At 48.5% G+C, this 23,416-nt stretch overlaps 1 protein-coding gene across 3 annotated transcripts in view; it reads right to left on the reverse strand.

Moving 5' to 3' along the window:
• ERICH6B (glutamate rich 6B) overlaps nt 1-23,416 on the reverse strand; it is a 77,753-nt gene that overhangs the window by 25,523 nt on the left and 28,814 nt on the right. For 2 of the 3 annotated variants that reach the window (XM_061434552.1, XM_061434551.1), the window contains 5 exons: nt 21,151-21,196; nt 17,249-17,367; nt 10,868-10,942; nt 10,188-10,226; nt 6,572-6,663 (listed from right to left, as the gene is read on the reverse strand). In XM_061434552.1, the coding sequence (XP_061290536.1) occupies nt 6,572-6,663; nt 10,188-10,226; nt 10,868-10,942; nt 17,249-17,367; nt 21,151-21,196 (371 nt within the window). The remainder of the gene's footprint in view (nt 1-6,571; nt 6,664-10,187; nt 10,227-10,867; nt 10,943-17,248; nt 17,368-21,150; nt 21,197-23,416) is intronic. The other variant, XM_061434553.1, reaches the window with a different exon arrangement.

A 23,416-nucleotide genomic window follows, 5' to 3' on the forward strand; every position in this document is an offset into this window, starting at 1 on the left:
AAGTTAAAAAAAAATAATGAAAAGGGTGAGAAATACTACGCAAATGAAGAAACAAATTAGAAACACAGAGGTCCAAATAAATGAAGAGGAAATAAGCAAACTACCTGAAAAAGAATTCAGAATAATGATAGTAAAGATGATCAAAAACCTTGAAAACAAAATGGAGAAAATGCAAGAATCAATTATCAAAGACCTAGAAGAGTTAAAGAATAAACATACAGAGACAAACCACACAATTACTGAAATTAAAAATACTTTGGAAGGAATCAGTAACAGAATATCTGAAGCAGAAGAACGACTCAGTGAACTGGAAGATAAAGTGGTGGAAATAACTTCTGAAGAGCAGAATAAAGAAAAAAGAATGAAAAGAACTGAGGATAGTCTCAGAGACCTCTGGGACAATGTCAAATGCACCAACATTCAAATTATAGGGGTCCCAGAAGAAGAAGGGAAAAAGAAAGGGTATGAGAAAATTTTTGAAGAGATTATAGTTGAAAATTTCCCCAACAGGAAAAGGAAATAGTCAAGTCCAAGAGGCACAAAGAGTCCCATACAGGATAAACCCAAGGAGAAACATGCCAAGACACATACTAAGTGAACTAACAAAGACTAAACACAAAGAAAGAATATTAAAAGCAGCAAGGGAAAAGCAACAAGTAACATACAAGGGAAACCCCATATGCTATCTTTCAGCAGAAACTGCAGGCCAGAAGGGAAAGGCAGGATATATTTAAAGTACTGAAAGGGAAACATCTACCACCAAGATTATTGTACCCAGCAAGGATCTCATTCAGAATTGATGGAGAAATAAAAAGCATTTCAGACAAGCAAAAGTTAAGAGAATTCAGTATCACTAAACCAGCTTTACAACAATTGTTAAAGGGACTTATATAGTCAAGAAATACAACAGAAGGAAAAAGATCTACAAAATCAGTTCAGTCGCTCAGTCGTGTCCGACTCTTTGCGACCCCATGAACTGCAGCATGCCAGGCCTCCCTGTCCATCACCAACTCCCAGAGTTTTCCCAAACCCATGTCCATTGAGTCAGTGATGCCATCCAACCATCTCATCCTCTGTCATCCCCTTCACATCCTGCCCTCAATCTTTCCCAGCATCAGAGTCTTTTCAAATGAGTCAGCTCTTCACATCAGGTGGCCAAAGTACTGGAGTTTCAGCTTCAATATCAGTTCTTCCAGTGAACACCCAGGACTGATCTCCTTTAGAATGGACTGGTTGGATCTTCTTGCAGTCCAGGGGACTCTCAAGAGTCTTCTCCAACACCACAGTTCAAAAGCATCAATTCTTCGTCTTTCAGCTTTCTTCACTGTCCAACTCTCACATCCATACATGACTACTGGAAAAACCATAGCCTTGACTAGACGGACCTTTGTTGGCAAAGTAATGTCTCTGTTTTTCAATATGCTGTCTGGGTTGGTCATAACTTTCCTTCCAAGGAGTAAGCGTCTTTTAATTTCATGGTCGCAATCACCATCTGCAGTGATTCTGGAGCCCCCCCAAATTAACCCCAAACAATTAAGAAAATGGCAATAGGAACATATAGATCAATAATTACTTTAAATGTAAATGGATTAAATGCTCCAACCAGAAGACACAGACTGGCTGCTGCTGCTGCTAAGTCACTTCAGTCGTGTCCGACTCTGTGCAACCCCATAGACGGCAGCCCACCAGGCTCCCCCCTCCCTGGGATTCTCCATGCAAGAACGCTGGAGTGGGTTGCCATTTCCTTCTCCAATGCATGAAAGTGAAAAGTGAAAGTGAAGTCGCTCAGTCGTGTCCGACTCTTTGAAACTCCATGGACTGCACCCTACCAGGCTCCTCTGCCCATGGGATTTTCCAGGTAAGAATACTGGAGTGGGTTGCCATTGCCTTCTCTGATAGACTGGCTGAATGGATACAAAAACAAGACCCAAATATATGCTGTCTACAAGAAACCCACTTCAGACCTAAAGACACATATAGACTGAAAGTGAGAGGATGGAAAAATATATTCCATGCAAATGGGAAGCAGAAGAAAGCTGGAGTAGCAACCCTTAGATCAAACAAAATATACCTTAAAATAAAGAAGATTACAAGAGATAAGGAAGGGCACTACATAATTATCAGGAGATCAATCCAAGAGGAAACCTGCAAAGGGACCGCAGAATGAAATAGCCCGAAATCTGATTCCCTAATGTGCCAGATGAGATTTCAACATGCTATTGGAAAAAGACAGTGGTAACAGTAGGGTGACTAGCAAGGTTTGTTCTGAAGATTGTCTCCATAATGGTCACACCCTCTTCTCATTCCAGTTCCCTTAAGAATATTTTTTTAATAGTAGCATACCAAGAAATCTTTTGAGAGCATAAAATTACCTCCTTCTTCCAAATGTAGAGAAGGCTCTAGAACCTAAAATTGCATCCATGGCTTGAGAGCATAAGGCTTTTTTAGTTCCTGGAACGACCAAGCTCTCAGTGGTTGGTTATTTATCGTATCATAAATAACCATGAAGGATACGAGTCTTCAGGAAACCAGGGTAGCGCATTCTTGTAGTGCATTATTCTGTCTTTAAAGATTCTTCCAAAGTAATGACACTGCAAGCTACCTTTTCATTTTGTAGATTTGTTCATTCTATCTCAAGTCTGTGAGGTTAACCAGGACTGACCCATAGGTTGGTCTTCACAAGAGTTTCTTTTTTCAGCTCCGTTTTGGTAGAAGGTGAAGTGTGACTTGGTGTCCAGAAGAACTGCAGGTTGTCACATCGCCCTGCTCACTACAGGTTGAGGTTGTTATGGAGGTTGTTCTGCATCTGATAATGTACAGTCTGCCATTCACTTATAAGCCTCCTAAAGTAAGTAGTGGGGGCAGGGGGCGGCTTCCCTGGTGGCTCAGTGGTAAAGAATCCACCTGCCAATGCAGGAGACGTGGGTTCAACCCCTGGGTTAGGAAGTTCCCCTGGAGAAGGAAGTGGCAACCCACTCCAACATTCTTGCCTGGAAAATTCCATGGACAGAGGACTGTGGTGGTTTACAGTTCATGGGGTTGCAAAAGAGGCAGACATGACTTAGCAACTAAACAACTACACCAAAAGGAAGAGGGTGACCCACATATCCAAAGTCGCAGTGACCTGGGGCAGATACAAGAATGGAGCTTGCGGTTGGCTGGTTTTTCCAGGTTGGGGAAAAGCTGGGGTGTCTCATGACTGACTTGCTTGATTCTCAGCTGCATCTCTTCTCATTGCTGGTGTTCAATTAATTAAACACAGAGGCCATCAGACTGAGGATGCTCTGAGGCCATGGTGCCCCAAGTTAGCAAACAAAAACCTAAGCCTGTAAATGCCTCAAGCCTAAAAGATCAAAATCCAAGGACAACCACTCACAAGCAGCTTTAAGCTTTAAGCCAGTCAGTCAATAATTTCCTTGCTCTGCTTCTGCCTTTTCTGTCCTCAGCTCCTGTTGGCCGAGGGCTCTTAGCCACTTCCGGTCTGGTACTGCCTGATTCTAATCATGAAAGTGAAAGTGAACTCGCTCAGTCGTGTCCGACTCTTTGCGACCCCATGGACTGTAGCCTACCAGGCTCCTCTGTCCATGGGATTTTCCAGGCAATAGTACTGGAGGGGATTGCCATTTCCTTCTCCAGGGGATCTTCCCGACCCAGGGACTGAACTTGGGTCTCCTGCATTGTAGACAGACTCTTTACCGTCTGAGCCACATACAGGCTCAAATAAACTCTTCAGATTTTTAATAGGCCTCAGTTTATCTTTTCACACTGGAATGTATCAGTGCTTCAGGGCGGATTGAGGTGATGGCTTGTGGTCCCCAAATTTCTGCCTCTAAATTCTTTATTGTGGACCATTCCTCCCTTGAGTTGGAGCAATGACCCAATTGCCCAGGCCGGTCTTTCATGAGTCCTTTTTTTTTTTTTTTTTAATTTTATTTTTGGCTGTGCTGGGTCTTTGTTGCTGCCTGAGGGCTTTCTCTAGTTTCTGCGAGCAGGGGCTACTCCCTAGTTGCTGCGTGCAGGCTTCTGAGTGTGGTGGCTTTTCTTGTGGAGTGTGGGCTCAGTCGTTACAGCTTGGTAGTTGTGGCACTTGGGCTGGGTTGGCCCGAAGCATGTGAGATCTGTCAGAGGCCACTGTCAGAATAACCACGGTCTAGGGTGATGGCGGCCTCCAAGTCAAAGGACCTCAGCGACATCTCTCCCGTGGGAACCTCAGTGGCTTCTGGTGCTCCCCTTCCCAAAGGCCTCGGAAGTCCACACAGACAAGTCTTTCACCTGCAGGTATCCTGTGGCATTGACTCCATTCCTTCTGTCCTGCTCTGGCCCTGTTTGGGCACATCTGCCGCCCATGGGATGTGGAGAAATGGTGCTTTTCAGGGTATACTGTAGCTGGGCCACAAGTGCTGCCCTGTCATTCACCTAAGTGTCTGATCTTTGGAGGCCAGGTGGTATAGACAGCAGGGGGTCGTGCCCCCCTCTCTGTGCCATACTTTGTCACCTGAGGCAAGTCCCTGAGATGGCAAGGCAAGGTATTTGTGACTGGGGCTCATGTACACAGGCCGCGTGTCACCCAGAAGCCTCCCAGCATCCTCTCTCATCCAGAACCTCACACGGCTCCATGGCAGGTGTCCCCTTGGCTTACAGCTGCAGCCCCACCAGACACACAGAACCTCAGTTGACAGCTGCACTGAAGGTTTTTGAAAATTTTGTTTCTAGTTAAAACAATTCCTTTTGATTTCAATTCTTACTAAAAAAATCTCTCTAAAATGCCTGAGTTTACTTTCCTGTCTTATTATATTCAGTGCCGTGAATCTAGGTTCACGTAATCCCTTCTCCACTGTCTGACATGGTAGTTCAGTATTTGAAAAACCAGTAGGTTTTTTTCTTATTAAAATGGGATTCTCTGGTGGCTCCGATGGTAAAGGATCTGCTGCATTGTAGGACACCTGGGTTCAGTCCCTGGGTGGGGAAGATCCCCTAGAGGAGGGCACGGCAGCCCACTCCAGTATTCTTGCCTGGAGAATCCCCATGGACAAGGAGCCTGGTGGGCTATAGTCCATGGGGTCGCAAAGAGTCGGGCATGGCTGAGCAAAAATACTTTTGCTTCTTATTAATATAAGTGTATAGAAGCATGTCTGGAAAGTAAGGAATTTAGGGTTAAATAAGAACTGAAATCAGATAATTTTTTTCAGTTTAAAGTAAGAGCAAAAACTAAATGCCTCGGTTATTCCTCGCTGTAGCCCCCCCCCACCCCCCGCCCCTGCCTTTTTAAGATCAGGAAAATGTATCTGCTTAATTTTGAGTTTCAGAGACACAAGCTCTCACTTTTGTGATTGTAGTTAGTACCTACAATCCTGAGAAAATTTCTCAGCTATAGTGGAAAGGATATATAACTTGAGTAAACAGGTGTTGGAAGCCTTGGAGGTAAGTTGACACAGGAAATTATAGCCACCAAGCTGCATTAGCAGGTAAAACATTTGTGCAGTAAAGACAGTACAAAACTTTCTGTAGATGTAAGACTATTCAAGTTTTTGGAACTTCCCATGGTGTCTCTAGTTATTGGATACAGCTGGGAAAGGACCGCCATTAAACTTCCAGGGCTGGTTCTGTGCTGCTTTGAAAAGTGTGGGGGCAGGACTCAGATCTGTGGGCTATGTTCCATTGCTGTTTGTTGCGGGGTTTGCACTGAGGACGCTGTTGTCTGAAGTTTCCGTCTTCTGGGCTGCTCCATGCCTGGTCCTTCAGTTGGAGATGGTAGGCTTTTTGGGGGGCTTTGGTCTGTGCTTGTTGGGGTTTCTGATTGTGGTCTTTTCAGGAGGATACAAAGCAAACAGAAAACTCAGAAACTCACCTCCATGTTGTTCCTTGGATCTCACGGTCCCTTCTTTTCTGTCTTCTTTTCTCTGTCTTTTAAAAGCTCCTTGTGTTTGTTTTATATATAATGTCTAGAATTTTAAGTGGTGTGTATATGTGTGTTAGTCACTCAGTCGTGTCTGACTCTTTGCAATCTCATAGACTGTAGCCCACCAGGCTCCTGTGTCCATGGAATTCTCCAGGCAAGAACACTGGAGCAGGTTGCCATTCTCTTCTCCAGGGGATCTTCCCCACCCAGGGATCAAACCCAGATCTCCTGAATCGTGGGCAGATTCTTTACTGTCTGAGCCACCATTGCTTAGCAGGAAAATTACATCTAGTCCATGTTTCCAGGGTCTAACTTCATTTTTACACAAGGTTTCTACAAAGAGCGGTTTGCCCTGATCTATTAATAAGTATCTGGGTAGCTTGTGTGTTTTGTTTTTAACTTTGCTGCCTTCAAAAGCAATCTTGAGGGGGGTTTTATTCATGTTACTGAATGCAGGGCCTTGTGGTGTCATCCTTGGCTTTCTTTTGACCCTCTTTGGATTAACACATGTCATTTACACTTCAGCCTGTTTTAAGAGAAGCTCTCTTGGGCTGTGATAACAGCGGAGCAACGCTGTGACTCCCGGGGCTCAAGACGCAGTGTCCAGCTGGCCCCCGGGCCACCCTACCCCAACGTTCAGAGCCAGTGTTCCCAGTTTTTAACCCAACTTACTTCATCTTCGAAGACCTCATCACCTTCCAGTGTGCTAATGGGGTCTTTTAATACACGATCCCAAAAGTTCTCTTTGTAATCAAACTCCGTGGCTTTCAATGGTGGAAGGCCCGGCCAAAGGAGAGGCATTTGGAAAAGGAGCCAAAACGACAAACAAACAAAAACAAAAAGAGAAACAGATTTACGGCATTTACACTTGACCTTTTAACTACAAATGCATAGGTCATCAATAAGACTTTAAATTCATCAAACCACTTAAAATTTGACTTGGAGACATTAGTAAAACAGGAATGAAAGGGTATCTCAGTGGCAGATTTAGGAAAGTGTGTGTTTCTGGTGGTCAGGGAAGGTGCATCTGACAAGGTGACATTTGACTGAGTCCTGCACGAAGCAAGGGAGTGAGCAGGCAGATGGCTGGGGAAGACCATCCCTGGGAGGGGGCAGAGGAGGTGCAAAGGCCCTGAGGTGGGAGGGAGTGGGAGCATGTTGAGGCATCTGACAAACTGCAGGAGGCGCAGGATGTGTGGAGGGCAGTGAGAGTGAGGTGAGCTGGGAGGGCCAAGGCCAGCTCACGGAGGACCTAGTAGGCCCTGGCGAGGAATTTAGATCTTATTCCCAGAGAGATTTATTCTGAGTGTGATTTTCTCTTGGAAATCCTGAGAAATATTCCCATCTCCTGTCAGTTTTGTCAATTTTTGTCAATATTCCCATCTCCAGAGTTGTAGATGGTTCGTAATTGCTAATTAAAGCATAAAAGAGAATCCCCAAGCCAGTGAGCTAAAAAAAAAAAAAAAAAGTGTCTGGGAGATAGCAGATGCCTTTGTTCTCAAGGTCAACCACAGCCTGGTGACGGTGGGCCAGGAGAGGGGCTGGAGACCTCCAGTGTGGACGGGGTGCAAATTGAATGGAGGAACGGATAATTACAACTTGGGCCTGGATTCCCTGCTCCGGGAAAGGTGTGGATCCTGAGGCAGAGCTGGGGGGACAGGGCTCGTACATGATGATTGGATCCCCGGGGAAGTTATGGTGGCCTCTGTCTTGGCTCCAGGATGACACCAGCCCCTGCTTGCTGGGCCATCCAGAAAGCCCTGAACATCTACCGGGAGTGGTGCTGGGTTGACTGAGTCTGTCTGATGTATGTCCCTGTTGGGTCTCTGGGGGTGGAGGGGGCATTCTTTGTGATTTCCATACACGATATCTCTGCATTGCCTCTGGACTTTGGTTCAGTAATGGAAACGCTGACTCCTCTGGGCCCCTGGAGGGATGGTGAGCTCCACCCAGCTGGATCTGCCTGTCCTGACATCAGGCCAGGGGCCTCTCTGCCTGCAGACCTCCCACCCCAGCCTTGGCTTGTTCCTGGTGGAAACCTGCCTCATTGCAGGGGCCCCTGTGTGGCCAGAGTACCCCTTCACCCCCACGCTGGTAGTTCTTTCCCGCCAAGTCCTTCCAAGCACACACCCTCTCCACTGAGGGGCTCACAACTGGCAAAGGCAGGGGGGCCTTCCAGCTACATTCCAGAACACTGCGTCCCCAGACTGTCCACCTGGGCTGTGGCCTGGAGAAGTTTCTTCTTGTTGAGAAAACCTGACGAGAACCCACAGGGATTCAGGCAAGCCCTCAGGAGAAGTAGTGGAGGAGCTGATAGAACGCGAGTCTGGGGAGGCCGGGTGCAGAGCCCCCGAGCAAGGTTCTTTGAGGACGTGCCTGCTGGCCAGGGAGGAGAGGAGCCTGCCTCTGACCCTGCTAGCTCAGCAGCTCCCTGTGATTTGTCAGTGCTGTCTTTTAATAGGCTTTATTGAATAATAGACACTTAATTTGAGGGGGGGAGAAAAAGAAGTAAGTGTTTGTCCAGGTAAGAAGGGGACTTGGCAGGCCGGAATTGGGAGCAGCCATGTTCAGAGCCATTTGTTTCCTCGAAATCATTAACATTATTAATGCCGTTTATGGGGTCGCACAGAGTCGGACACGACTGAAGTGACTTAGCAGCAGCATCAACCGTCCCCGCCTACATGTCAAGACAAGCCCAGTCAATCCTCAGTAACGCAGCCTTAACTGGGGCAGGAGGAGAAGGAAGAGCTTTAGTCCTAATTAACTTTCCCTTTGGGGATTTCTGTCAACCTCTACCTTTGTTCTAGTGGGATTATCTTCCCTCGAAGTCTCTCCTATGGGAGGACTGGGGAGGCGGGGGAGGTGTCAGGCCAGGTTCTCGAGTGGTGGCCCTGTTACCCAGGGCCTTCCCAGCGGGTCACTCAGCCCTTTGCACCCTGGGCCCCTCGTCCATGTAGCGGACTTCAGGGCGGCTCAGGGGACCAGCACCAACACGACGAAGCCGGGCACACAGCACTCCCTGGGGTGGGACCTCTCTCCCGGACTGATTACCAACAAGTCTTAACTCCTCTCCTCCCAGTCAATAGCTTGCCTCTAACAGCTGTTTTTTTCCTGACAGAAGGATGCCTCCAGAATTTGGGGTGGATATTGGAGTCCTGTGTGTTTGCTGGGCAGGGCAGATCCCCACATTCTAAACCAGGGCACGGAGGAGAGAAGCAGTAGGCGACTGCCCCTGGGCCGGCTCGGAGAAGTGGGCACAAGGTGAAACTCGGGCCTGTTGTCTGCTCCTCCACCCTGCCTGTAAGAGCTGCTGCCGGGAGCTTGTGAGAAACACGGACCCTCAGGCCCCTGGACTCAGGGTCTCCGTTTTAACACAAGGCCTGGGTGAATGCCTCTGCACATGAAGGTCTGAGCAGCACTAGCCTACCCTGGCTCTCTCCTCTCTGGAAATGGAATAAGATCCAGAAGATTCTAGAGTGAGAAAGAGTTTGTTTGATAAGCCTCCTGTGCAGGTAACCCTGCTCCTCCCTGCCCCCATCCCAGCAATTCACCATCCCTCCGTTGTTTCTATTCAATAAAAGGATGTGTGCATGCTAAGTCACTTCAGTCATGTCCCACTCTTTGTGATCGCATGGACTGTAGCCCGCCAGGCTCCTCTGTTCATGGGATTCTCCAGGTTGGAATACCGGAGTGGGTTGCCACGCCTGCCTCCAAACCATAGACTAGGTCTGGTTAATTGTAGGACTTTGGTGGAGCGATGTGTACAAGTTAGGATTCTGCCACCAAAACCCAACCTGCTCCCCCGTCCTTCTCCCTTAGAGGATTCAGCTGTCCCCTCCTTTAATAAAAACGGAATCAGGCTCTACGGGTACCATTTGAGGGCTCTAATTCATTCCCTGCCAAAGTGCCATGGAATGAGTCTGTCTGGAAGGACCCACGCATCCCAGTTAAGCCCTGCTGCCCAGACTTCAGAGAAGCTAGTAATTGACTGGCTGGCCCCTCTTGAAATGTGGGTGTCCCTATACAGACCTTGGGTAGAGAGAGATGGACTTCTGGGCTGTTCCCAGGCCATTCTTTCTCACCTCCAAGACCCTCTTTCTATCTCCCCTCTTCAGTTAAGGGCAGGGAAGCACATCCAGGTTCGTGGACTGTGTGCCCAGCACTTCCCTCGATTTTCTCTAGGACTCAGCACTAGCCAGACCAGCAAGGCACCCGCTTACCCGGGGGGCACCATTCCCAGACACTCCACAGGGAGCAGGAATCTTTGGTTAGGTTCTGTGGGACTCACCGTTTTCTGCCATTTGGGGTTCTTCACGGGGAACAAAGGCTAAAAACAAATAGGAAAAATGATTAATAGGAGGTGGAATGGTGAACTCTTCACCCTTAAATGTCTGGAGAGACCAGGGTGGAGACTGCATATTCTAGGATAAGAGGCTCCCGTGATTTTCAGCAGTTGGAGCGGTAGCTTATGCTCAGCACACATCGAGTCCCCTCCACTGGTTCATGGTTCGTCTTTTCCACTAGAGTTTACGTTCTGAGAGGGTAGGATAGCTTTGTCCATACGAAGATGGACATACCACTGCCGAGTACACGGTAGGTACACAATAAATATAATTTCATACACAGAAGATGTCATGGAACAAATTGAGTATGGGTAATCCATTATCATCCTTTCTAACTCTAGTGGTAAATAGTATTCCCTCCCCTTTCAAAACTCAATTTTAACTCACGATTAAAAGCATTTTACCCTTTGGTGAACTTTCTTCCCTGAGCCTTGACATCAAGTTCTAGAAATAAAGCTTTGGCCCACTGACCTTAATGAAGGCTGCCCTAGTCTAAAATGATCACACGAGGACTCTCTTTGGCCTGGGGCATGCTAATTCTGTGCTTCTCACCATCTCATAGATGGACCTGAAGCTTCCACGAGTCATTTAAAATCATCGTAAAATTATAAAGTTAAAATGATACCTTGTGACTCAGACTTGAAGGTGGCCAGCGTCATTGTTGATTCTTCCTCTCTTAGAGATCTTGATTTTGAAAGTACTGTTAAAAGACAGACGATGATGGCCATTGACAGTTTTAACCTTATTCTTTTCAGTGGGTTCGTATTGGACAGTTAGGGTCTGAGGTTCTTTCTTGGTACCCAAAGTTGATCCACAGAGGAGAAAACTTGGGTTGGAGGCCCCTGCTGGGGTATACTGCATGCTTCCTCTGCCCAATTCCTCCTTTTAGCTTTGCTGACTTACTCTGGGGCTGCAGTAAACAGTGGCTGGGAAATGCAGGCCCTCTTCTTGTCTGGTCAGTTAGGGTCCCCAGGACAGAGGGGATGGCTGGGGAGACCTGAGGGATATTTCTCCTTCTATAGGAACCACAGAGCCAAGTGGCTTCCAGGCCGTGTAGGCTTATAATGGGGTGCATCTGTTGCTGTAGGAAGTGCGTGTCTCTGGTGTTCTGTGGTCAAGAGCTCCCAGAGAGGAGCAGAATGAGGGCCAATGGGGAGGCCCTGGGGCCTGGTTAGTACAGATGAGTTATGTCACGAGAGGCTACTGTAGTTTTTGAGAACTTTCTTAAAGTTCTTGGTTGAAAGTGAAAGTGTTAGTTGCTTGGTCATATCTGACCGCAACCCCATGAACTGTAGCCTGCTAGGTTCCTCTGTCCATGGGATTTCCCAGGCAAGACTACTGGAGCGGATTGCCATTCCCTTCTCCAGAGGATCTTCCTGACTCAGGGATCAAACTCTGGTCTCCCGCATTGCAGGCAGATTCATTACCATTTGAGCCAATGTTTTCTAGAATTTTGTGATCCCTGCTCTCTCTCACACACATACCCACACACCCACACACACACACACACACACACACACACACACACACACACCACACACACCATTCCATTCCTAATAGGGAGGAGCAGGCCCATGATAGGAAAGCCAAGGTAAGCTGCACCCACCTCTGCTTCCCTGCTCATGGGAGCATTAGGATTTGAGCCCTTTCTGTGGACATGGATCTTGTCTATGGAGGCAAAGCCTCCCTGACGAGGGCAGGATCCATGCTGCCAGCCTGTCAGCTAAGACTGAGCCCTCCATAGACAGAGAGCTCTCTGACTACTGAAAAGTGAAAGTGAAATCGTTCAGTTGTGTCCCGCTCTCTGCGACACCATGGACTGTAGCCCACCAGGCTCCTCCGTCCAGGGGATTCTCCAAGAGTGCTGGAGTGGGTTGCCATTTCCTTCTCCAGAGGATCTTTCCGACCCAGGGATCGAACCCGGGTCTCCCGCATTGTAGGCAGACGCTTTACCGTCTGAGCCGCCAGGGAAGTAGTTCTCTCACTACTAAGAACATGCATTCTACCGCGCATGGCTCCGGCTGTCGGGACCCATTTCGTTTTCTTAACCAGTTTTCCTCAAGCTGCCTTGTTCTAGCCCTTCTGTGCAGGTGGGTAGGCCAGGTCTCGTTTTCTCGTTTTGTGTGGCAGCTCATCAGATATTCGAAGGCACTTATTCTGTCTCAGACTCACGTGTCTTCCAGACTTAACAGCCTCGTTTGCTTCAGCAGTTCTCTGTGGCGATGTTACCCCCAGGCCGGCCTCAGACCAGCTTCTCCTCTGAGTCCCAGCTGGTCCACTTCTGGCCCCCATGGAGGGTGGAATGCTCCTAGTGAGCAGCGCCCTGGGCTGCTCTTGTGCAGGCTGGAGCAGGACTCATCTCCCTCTACATACCCTTGTAGTTGTTTCTGCTTATATCAACCTTCTGGCCGTCACATCAGTCATCCTGTTGACTTATGGAGCCTGTGGTTGAGTAAATCTAGAGCAGACAGGGCTCCCCCGCCTTGTCCTTCTCCTTCCTGTATTTGTGGGCCTACAAGCAGGGTCTAATCTAAAGGAGCATTCTATTTTATTTAGCCAGTCCTGATCCAGTGTTTCTGGCTGTCAAGATCTTTCAGAATCTGATCACATGATCATCATGACTCAACCGCTTCCAGTCGTGTACAGATATCAGTATTCCTCCTACATCTGTATCTGAGTCTATGATAAAATATTGTGCTGGACGGAGCCCCGTGGCCCCCGACTGGAAAACGGACGGACTCGATCCTTAAACAGACTCTTTGGATGCTTATTCCACAGCGCTCATGCCGTTCTGATCATGGTGCTCCCACCTCGTGTCTGTCTACCTTGTCCATAGGAACATCAGGAAGGCTCTGAAAATGAAACATGTTTTGGAACTCAGGCTTCCTGCTTTACCACAGCTCCTGATTTAATGACCTTGTCAAAAAGTGACGTAAGAGCCAGCATCACTCGATCTGTTCTTTTTTCTTAAAGTATTTGTTTATTTATGGCCGCACGGTGTCGTTGTCGCTACACGGGCTTTGCTCTAGTCTCGGCTGGTGTGGGCCGCACTTCGTGGCCGCATGTGGGCTGCTCATGGCGGTGGCTTCTCTTGTTGCAGAGCACAGGCTCTAGGCGGGCAGGCTTCAGTAGCTGTGGCTCATGGACTTCATTGCCCCTCAGCATGTTGGGTCTTCCCGGACCAGGGATGGAACCTGTGTCCCCTGCATTGGCAGGCAGATTATTAAGCACTGGACCACCAGGGAAGTACTTGATCGGTTCTTAACGATCCTGTGCTGGCTCCTCCTGGTCATTTTGCTCTCGATATTTGGCCCAGGTTGATCATAGCTGTTTTCCATGTGTACGAACGTCTGCATACAGCTTCTTGCCTACCAAGACCATCTCTTGAGGGAAGGGTGCACCCTCTCATCATCATGATCGGGAGTCTGGTGAGGACTCAATAGCAGTTTCACAAGCATGTAACAAATATTTATAGGTGTTTATTGTGTGTGTGTGTACCGGGGGCACCAAGTTTTGAGGATTTCTACCAGCGGGGATATAATGCTCTGTGTTAGAATTTCTGGTATACTTTGTTTATGACCCTGCTCTGTGCTTGGCGGTGTAGACGCCTGGGGCCATAAATAGTCGTTCTGGTCCTCCTCCAGCCTGCTTCATCACCCAAGCCATGAGGCATTTCTGGTGCCTTTAGCATTTCTTCCGTGTCAGACCTGCCACTCTCTGTAGTAATAGGTTTCAAGGATTTATTTATCTGGGTGTTATACCTCCATGTTTGTTTCAAAGTGCTGTTTATAGAGTCCATGTAAAATGCTGTCTCTGGTGTCTGGGGTTGAATTTGTTGTTCAGTCACTAAGTCCTGTCTGATTCTGTGACCCTGGGACTGTAGCATTGCCAGGCTCCTCTGCCCTCCACTATCTCCCAGAGGTTTCTCAGATTCATGTCCACTGAGTCAGTGATGCCATCCAACTGTCTCATCCTCTGCTGCCCCCTTCTCCTTTTTGAGTCTTTCCCAGCATCAAAGTTTTTTCCAATGAGTCAGCTCTTCTCATGAGTTGGCCAAAGGATTGGAGCTTCAGCTTCAGCATCAGTCCTTCCCATGAATATTCAGGGTTGGTTTCCTATAGGATTGACTGGTTTGATCTTCTTGCTGTCCAGGGGACTCTCAAGAGTCTTCTCCAACACCACAATTTGAAAGCATCAATTCTTCAGTGCTCAGCCTTCTTTATGGTCCAAATCTCACATCCGTACGTGACTACTGGAAAAACCATAGCTTTGACTATACAGACCTATGTTGGAAAAATGATGTCTCTGCTTTTTAATATGCTGTCTAGGTTTGTCACAGCTTTCCTTCCAAGGAGCAAGTGTCTTTTAATTTCAGGCTGTAGTCACTGTCTGCAGTGATTTTGGAGCCCAAGAAAATAAAGTCTGTCACTATTTCCATTGTCTCACCATCTATTTGCTATGAAATGATGGGACTGGATGCCATGACCTTAGTTTTTTGAATGGTGAGTTTCAACTCCATGGAGAGTATGGGGTGAATAGTCCCATAATAAAAAGAGGCTTTAAAAGTGGGAATCTATCATCCATGAAATCCATTCTGCCTTAGAGCTTCGCTGGTTCTCCAGCACTCTTGTGCTGAGTATCCTCTGGGGATGTAGTTAAGGATGCAGGCAGGGATTGTTAGGAAAGCCTGGGAATCTGCATCTTTACAGGTAGCGGGTGCTGGGGATGCCCAGTCCTGGACCCTGAGCACCATCACCACCAACACTCACCTCCGCTCACCCCTGGGGATCCTCTGCCCCCGACAAAACCAGCACTTTGAGTTGCTTTAGCCTCAATTGTGTTTCTCCAACTAGTGGATGGGCGGCTTTTGCCCTGGGCCAATCAGATTTTTTTTTTGCATCTGCCATGCTCAGGAACCCTTAGTATCCTGTCCTCCAGCTGCAGGGGGACTGGCTTTTCTTCATGGCGGGGGTACGTCCCCATCACACACGGAGCATCTTCCCTGTGTCACTCTCCTCCACCTTCTCCTAACTAGATTTGACCTCCTGTTTGGAGCTCCATACTTCTGGGGTTCCCCTTGCACCCCACTCCCCATCGCTTCCTTTTCACTCTTCACTCTTTCAGAGAAGTCTCTTAATGAGCCTGTTTGCTCCATTCCCCTGGCCAGACACAATCACGTAGCTATTGCCAGTAAAATCTGTCCAGTTATTATTTTAACACCCTCCAAAAGATTGATTGTAAACCATGGGCAGAAGGGAAAAGAAAAACCTTCATAAATTTTAGGAAATTGCTGACTTTTCTTTGTGTTCCAATCTCGGCTGTAGCCACCACCCTTCATGTCTCTGTAGGAGCCTGGGGTGTGACCTTGACCCTGGCTTAGAGGCTCAACACTCCACACTGTCGGTCCAGGCCACCAGCATCACAGGATCTGATCAGTAGGTATTGCTGTGGGTGGCCAGACTTGTGCTAAACACTAAACACATGTTGGGGACTTCCTTGTGGTCCAGTGGTTAAGATGCCACACTTCACTGCAGGGGGCACCCCAGTTCCATCCCTGGTTGGGGAAACTAAGATCCCACACGTCATGCGGTGTCATCACAAAGGAACTCAGTAGTGGAAAGAGACTTGGCTGGAAAACATACCCCTACAGTCCAAATGCACAGAGCACTTAAAACCTAAATTAGATCCAGACATAACTGGCTCTATAATTAAGCCTGGAGACCAAAAGGATCGTGAATGAATATGGCAAATGAAACATTGATTTCCAGAGGGCCTCCCTCTGAAGGAAGGTGCCCCGTGGAGTAAACAGGCTCTGGTGCCCCCCCTCCCCCACCTCAGCCTCCCTCTGTCTCCTTTTCCTATCCCACCTCCTTTCAAGCTTAGCATTGGCACTTTACAGGCGATTACCCAGTAAATGACTTCCAGAATCCTGCTTATGAATATTTAGATAAGTGCTCAGATTTTTTTTCCCAGCCATCACGCTTACTGACTCTGAAATGGTTCCAGTTTTCAGGGCTCCATCAGAGCGCAAACCCTGACACAAACCCCACATGCACCGACTTAGCCTGTAAAATCCTCCCCATCGTGTGCTGGCAGCCAGCACCCTGGAACTCCTGGCTCCTGTGGGCTTGCCTCCGCTGCCCCTTCTCCCTCATAGGGTTTCTGGCTCCTAATTTCATTTAAGCCACATTTGAACTACAAAATCGAGCAGGCACGGATGGGGGCAGGGAAGTGAGGTGCCGGTCAGGAATCTAATTCACTGCTGCCATGACTACAGATGTGAAACTAATGTGTGAATCTGTGATGGATCAATCTCACTAAGGCTGGGTTTAAATTATTAATCATGGCGAGAGAAGATGCCGTTCAGGGTTGCGTTCCCAGGATCCTAGGGCAAAGGGCCTTTGGGCTTAACTGGGCTGAGGATTAAGATCCTCAGTGCAATCTTGCCAAACTGTCCCTTGCTGCTGCTGCTGCTGCTGCTAAGTCGCTTCAGTCGTGCTGTCTCTTGAGTGTCTCCTAATTGTGGCCACACAAATTCCTGCTATGGATAGTCTTGGCTCGTTCTGAACCAGGGCTGGCTTTGACCGCACGCTCGGATGGAGGTTCTGGGGTGGGTCCCAGTCCTCTCACCACGTGATTATTTAGAGATGGGCTCTGTCCCCGGGGAATCGGCCTGTAATCTGGGAAGGAAATGGCCTGTGTCCCCGCGGGAAATAGGGCCTGTGTTCATGTGGAACGAGAACAGGAAAACTAATGAAGAGGGGGAGATGGGAGAAGGTGTTTGTCTTAGCACTCTGCTGATGCTCTTTCTCTGAGGGGGGTCTAGGATGAAGGGAAGCGGGGGGTCACAGGGACAGGATGGCCCAGGAAGCAGTATGCATCATCAATCTGACGGGTGATGCTCCAGCCTCGATGTTCCACCTCCACGGGACACCCTCGAGGCCACATCTCCCCAGCACCCCCGGAGCCTGGCCTCGAGGTGGATGTGGGGTGCGGGGTCCCTTACCCATCTTGCTTTCATAAATCCACTCCGTCTGTGTACTCTGGTCCTGGGAGGGCAGAAACTCTCCCTCGTGCTTCACAAATGATGTAGATGGCACCGTGTCCTCGAGAAGAGGCCTGCTGCTGGCAGATTCAGGGGATGGGAGAAGGGACAGTGAAGAAGGTGGTTACCTGAGGGATGCCAGCCACAGACAGTCCACCTCCAGGCAGGGGCCGGGTTAGAAGCCCCACGGCTGCTGCCTGCGGGGAGGTTGGGGTGGCAATGGCTGCTCCCTGGCCTGCGCAGGGTTCCACCCATTCCAGGACCATCACAGGGGAATGGAAAATAGCCCTGTGGGCCATTCTGGGTGCCAGCTGCTGCTTCACTTAGAGTGAAAGGGTCTGCAGACGCCTTCAAAGGCCAGCAGGCCAGGCTTCTGTAATAGACAGTCCAACCTTCCAGAACATTCTCTGCCCCTGCAGGCTCACCACCCTGCTCATTCCAGTCGCCCTTCCCACCTCACAGCTGCCTCATGCAGACCAGAGCAGTGCTTCAAGTCAAGCACTGGGGTGTGTGCCTGCCAGTCCACCCACTGCACACACCATTTTCAGGGAAGGTTTTTCAGGGCCCGAGGACAGGCCCTCGCGTGTGAGGCGCAGACCCTGCTGCCAGGGAGCTCGGGATCGAAAAGGGGCCCCAGCACCCTGCCCTGCACCATACCCTTCCTCAGGAATCTCTGCTGAGTAGACAAGAAACCACGTCAGAGGGATGAGAGGGGCTTTTGACCCTGAAGTCATGTCATGTCAACTGGCCCCATTGGCAGAGACAGGCATGAGAGAAATGCCCAGCTGATAAGGGGGGCAGTGACTATGGACGGTAGAAAGAAAGTAGACTTTGGGGTCGGCTGGTCTGAGTTGGCGTCTTGGCTCTTTTGAGTAGAGTGAAGTAACCTTGGGTAAGCCCCTTGACTTTTCCATGCCTTGGTTTCCACACCATTTTTTTTTTTAATTGGAGGATAATTGCTTTACTATTCTGTGTTGGTTTCTGCCATCCAACATCATGACTCAGCCAGAAATATATATATATCGCCTCCCTCTTGAACTCCCCCCCACCCCACCCAACCCCTCCCGCTAGACAGTTACAGAGTGCCAGGCTGGGCTCCTTGTGTTACAGGGCAGCTTCCCACATGGTAACCAAATGGTGAAAGCCATAATTCAAAAAGACGCCCATACCCCAGTGTTCCACACCTTTTAGATAATCATACTTCCTCCCAACACCAGATCTCTATAGGTGAGGACAAAATGAGAGTGGGCAGCGTTGGCTCTTAGAGGCAGTGTTGTTTTTAGAGGCAAAGTAAGAAGTTCAGTGGCCCTTCATGAGATGAGCTGGTTCCCTGTGGGGCTCAGGGTGCCCGATGCAGGGAAGTCCCCATGGGAACGCTGTTCTCCCTTCAGCGTCTGTGGGCATTACGGGCAGATTTGTGCCACCTCCCTGGGCCCAAAGGGGTTTGTGGAGATTTCGGTCTCTCAGCAGCCTTGGGTGAGGAAAATCCAGGGCCTCTCTGAGCACCCCAGGCTCAGCCTTGGACCCTGGGGAGCCAAACTGAGCTGCCTGGGGGCAGACCCAGGGGAGGCCTGGGGCTCCCTGCTGGGCCTGGGAACAGGAGCACACTCAGCAGCAGTACAGCTGAAAGACTGGACAGGTGCTTGTGCTGGGAACAAAGCTGATCAGGAATCCTGCTCCTTGTTCTATACATGTTAAGTTTTCTACGTGGTGGCTCTTGGGGAGCAGAATGAAGGCTAACATTGACCCTTACTGCACATACCCTGGGTGGTAACCACGGCTCCACTGCACCCCCATGAGTTCAGTTCAGTTCAGTCGCTCAGTCATGTCCAACTCTTTGTGACCCCATGAACTACAGCACGCCAGGCCTCCCTGTCCATTACCGACTCCTAGAGTCCCCCCAAACCCATGTCCATTGAGTTGGTGATGCCATCCAGCCATCTCATCCTCTGTCGTCCCCTTCTCCTCCTGCCCTCAATCTTTCCCAGCATCAGGGTCTTTTCCAATGAGTCAGCTCTTCGCATCAGGTGGCCAAAGTACTGGAGTTTCAGCTTCAGAATCAGTCCTTCCAATGAATATTCAGGACTGATCTCCTTTAGGATGGACTGGTTGGATTTCCTGTCCAACATCACAGTTCAGAAGCATTAATTCTTTGGCACTCAGCTTTCTTTATAGTCCAACTCTCACATCCATACATGACCATTGGAAAAACCATGGCCTTGACTAGACAGACCTTTGTTGGCAAAGTAATGTCTCTTCTTTTCAATATGCTGTCTAGGTTGGTCATAACTTTCCTTCCAAGGAGTAAGCATCTTTTAATTTCATGGCTGCAATCACCATCTGCAGTGATTTTGAGCCCAGAAGAATAAAGTCATCCACTGTTTCCCCATCTATTTGCCATGAAGTGATGGGACCGGATGTGATGATCTTAGTTTTCTGAATGTTGAAGTACTTGTTTAATCCTCACCACAGCCCCACCCCGGGTTGCACAATGGTAAAGAATCTGCCTGCCAGTGCAGGTAGACCTAGGAGACTCAGGTTCCATCTCTGGGTCAGGAAGATCCCCTGGAGGAGGAAATGGCGACCCACTCCAGTATTCTTGCCTAGGAAATCCCTTGGACAGAGGATCCCTGGCATGCTGCATCTGTGAGGTCACAAAGATTCGGACACAACTGAGTGTGTGCGCACACACACAAATACACACAGCCCCGGGGAAGCAGAAACTCTTCCTGTCCCCATTTTACAGATGGGAACACCAAGGCAGAAGATGAAGCGGCTGCCCCGCAGCACACAGCTGGCTGGGTGGAGCAGCTGAGATCCACGCCCAGGCAGCCTGGCTCTGGGTCCCTGTTCTCCATCACAGCCTGACCAGTCACTTCATCGTCAGGCCCCTTCAGCATCACGTTGCTTGCTTCTGTGAGTGTCAGTGACTGAAGTGGAGGGGATTCCGGAAAGCACTCCCTCTGTGGATTGGCGTAGTGGGGTGGTCCTGGCAGATGCTGAGCCTCTGAAAGCACGAAGCATGATACAGAGGGGCTGGTGGAAGGTGGGAGTGGGGAGCTGACCTCACCAGGTGGAGGGGGTGCCCCTGTACGGAGCCCCGGGTCCTCAAGTTATGGCCTATGTCTGCCCTGCACAGTAGAGCAGGTTTCATTCCTGCTTCTCAGTGTAACCCAGCCAGCCTCGCGCTTTCTTTGTATCTAGTGTCCACCCACTTCCCCTCTGGAGGTCAGTGACCACCTTCCCCTAGTCATCCTTTGGGGCGGATGTAGGGGATGAAGACTGTGAACCAGAGCTCGCGTGTCCCCTGCCCCACAGGGGTGTCTACAGAGTGGAGCACACAGAGGCTTCTGTCCACGGCTCTCGCAGTGACCATCTAGCGTGGGTCAAGCCCTGTGGCAGGAGTTCCACGAATACTCACTGCACGATCATTTGGAGCTTGGAATATGCCTGAGCAAGGAGGATGGCAACTTCCTTGCGGCGTTCACACACCTCTTCACTACGAATGATGCCCAGGGCCCTTGGCCGTCTTTCCCCACACTAACCGCCTTTCTAGACTCAGCTGGCCCCTGCTCTTTCCATAGTTCTGGGTGCCCAAGGCTCTGGATCCCGGGGCTCCTCTCTCAGCTTGTGAGTGGCTTGAATGGCAAAGGGGAATAATCTTGGGCGATCCTTTGTGTGTGACTTCTAGGAGACCGCCCCGGAACCCCTCCTTCTCGGAGGTCCTGCTCCCTGCACCCCTACCCACTCTCACCCCTGCTCCCAGTCTTTGGGACTGCAAAGGCTACGAAGCATCAGCCCTCAGCATGAATTTTCACCCTGATTTATCAGAAAAAACCCCAAAAACACCAAAAAACTTTTACCTTGCTCTAAGACCAGGCAGGGTTTGTGAAGAATGAGCCTTGAAGTCTGTTGGAAAAAATAAAAGAAAGACAATGTTAGGGAAAAAAAGGAAACTTTCTTTCTGTTAAAAAACCTGTCATTAGTTATGTGATGCTGGGTTTGAGGTGGAGAAGCCCTGATTTACAGAATTTTTCTATTTTTGCTTTTTTTTTTTTAATGGTGTTCTCTTTCTTAATCGTTTCCTTTAGAAATTATGAGGTTAAAAATTTTATAAAATTAGAACTCAAGAAGGTAATTTTCATGAAATTGTGGATTTGGGACATTCAAGTTTGCTTTGTTAATCTTTCGGGTTATCATAGAGTCCTTCCTCTGTCACAGGATGAAGGATATTTTTTTCCATACAGGAAAGAGGGCTGAGGTTCAGAGGACATAAATATTTTTAAAAATGATATTTAATTTTACAAGTTCTATTTGTGTCATTTAATCACCTGACTAGTGGGTTTAAATGATATGACATCAAGAATTTCAGGTACAATTGGGATAAAATAGAGCATCAGTTCTAGTAATAGAGGATGGCCCAGTGGAAGTGTAAAGAAATCAGAATCAGAAAACTTGAATGAGAAACTTAAATGTTCAACACTTATCCATAGTTCACCCATGAGATAGACTATTACTGAGGAATATTACTTGGCTATTAAAATGATGTCTACAGGGACTTCCCTGGTGGGCCAGTGGTTAAGAGCCCCCCTTCTAGTGCAGGGGGTGTGAGTTTGATCCCTGGTCGGGGGGCTAAGATCCCATCCCGCCCGCATAACTAGAGAAGACTGCCTGCCACAGTGGAAGATCCTGCATGACACAATCGAGACCTGACACAGCCAAAATAAATAACAATAATAAATCCATACTAAAAAATAAAATGATGGCTACAAACACTAAGCAATATGGGCAGAGGTGAAGGTCACAGGACTAAGTAACAAAAGTAAAATACAAGCTTGTATATACAGCGTATTTGAAATGGTAAAATCAAGACAAAACAAGGACCACCACCACCAGCAAGCAAAAGATGAGAGCAGGAGGGACAGAATAAAAATTGCTGAAATGTGAATCAGCCTTATTTATATTCGGATGTTGGTAGGTTAGTGTCTTCCTACTTTTCACGTTTCCCATGAGAAAAGGAACAGAAGTAGATTTTGCTTCATTTTATGTTACTCCTCTCGAATTAAAATATGCATATAATTTATTAAAAAGCAGAAACAAAGGACGAAAGGAGGGAAGGAAGGAGAAAAAGAGAAGCGATTAGAAGAGAAAGAGAAGGCCTGGGAGCGTCTCCTGACTCTTAGTTATTTTCCATGACCTTGAAGAAGTCACATACCCTCTCTCAGACGCCAGGATCCTCATTTGTAAAGGGAGGAGGGTGGTAAAGAGTGACTGAAGACCTGACGGAAACAGAGACTGAAATGAACACTATACACCCTATGTCGCTGGACTCTATTCCTAACCTTCAGGACAAGACAGCTGTAGAAGATGATGCTGTTTGTATGGGAGCAGTGTGGAGGCTGGGGGAACTGGGGACCCAGCATCTCTCCCCAGTAGTGGCCGACTCAAGGCACCCTGATTGGGAAGCTCTGGCTTATTTGTGAACTTTGCTGCTTGACAAGTTGTCTGTCTCCCCTGTCTCTGCCTTATCAGTGTATCGCAAGCCTTTCTTTTTAAATACACAGAATTGCTAGGTTCCCCATTTAGATATGGTCCCTGGGATGCCAACTCTCACCTGGAAACAGCAACCAAATTATAGCTTTTAAGTCAAAGAGCATTCAGAGCCGCCAAAGAAGAGCTAGCAAGAGGCAAGAAAATCAAATCCTGTGGATTGTGTGTCTCAAAATGTCATTAAGTAGAAACATTATGAATCAGTATACTGTGACATCTCTACAGCATCATTTGCCACAGAGCAGAGTTCATCTTTAGGAAGGTCTTCCCAGGTGGCGCTAGTGGTAAACAACCCGCCCGCCGACGCAGGAGATGTGAGAGACTCAGGGTCCATCCCAAGGTCGGGAAGATCCCCTGGAGGAGGGCATGGCAACCCACTCCAGTATTCTTGCCTGGAGAATCCCAGGGACAGAGGAGCATATCATAGGAAGATCTTAGGTTCTAAATGAACAAAAGGGACCACGTTGTGCGGTGGTTTCCTGTTCTATGACAGCACGTCAGAAATGCAGATTGTATTTCTTCCTTCTAGAACCTTCCTGCACCTTGTGAGATCAGACATGCCTTTTTGCACCGGGCAAT

The sequence above is a fragment of the Bos javanicus genome, chromosome 12 (assembly GCF_032452875.1).
Source record: "Bos javanicus breed banteng chromosome 12, ARS-OSU_banteng_1.0, whole genome shotgun sequence".
Lineage (NCBI taxonomy): Eukaryota > Metazoa > Chordata > Mammalia > Artiodactyla > Bovidae > Bos > Bos javanicus.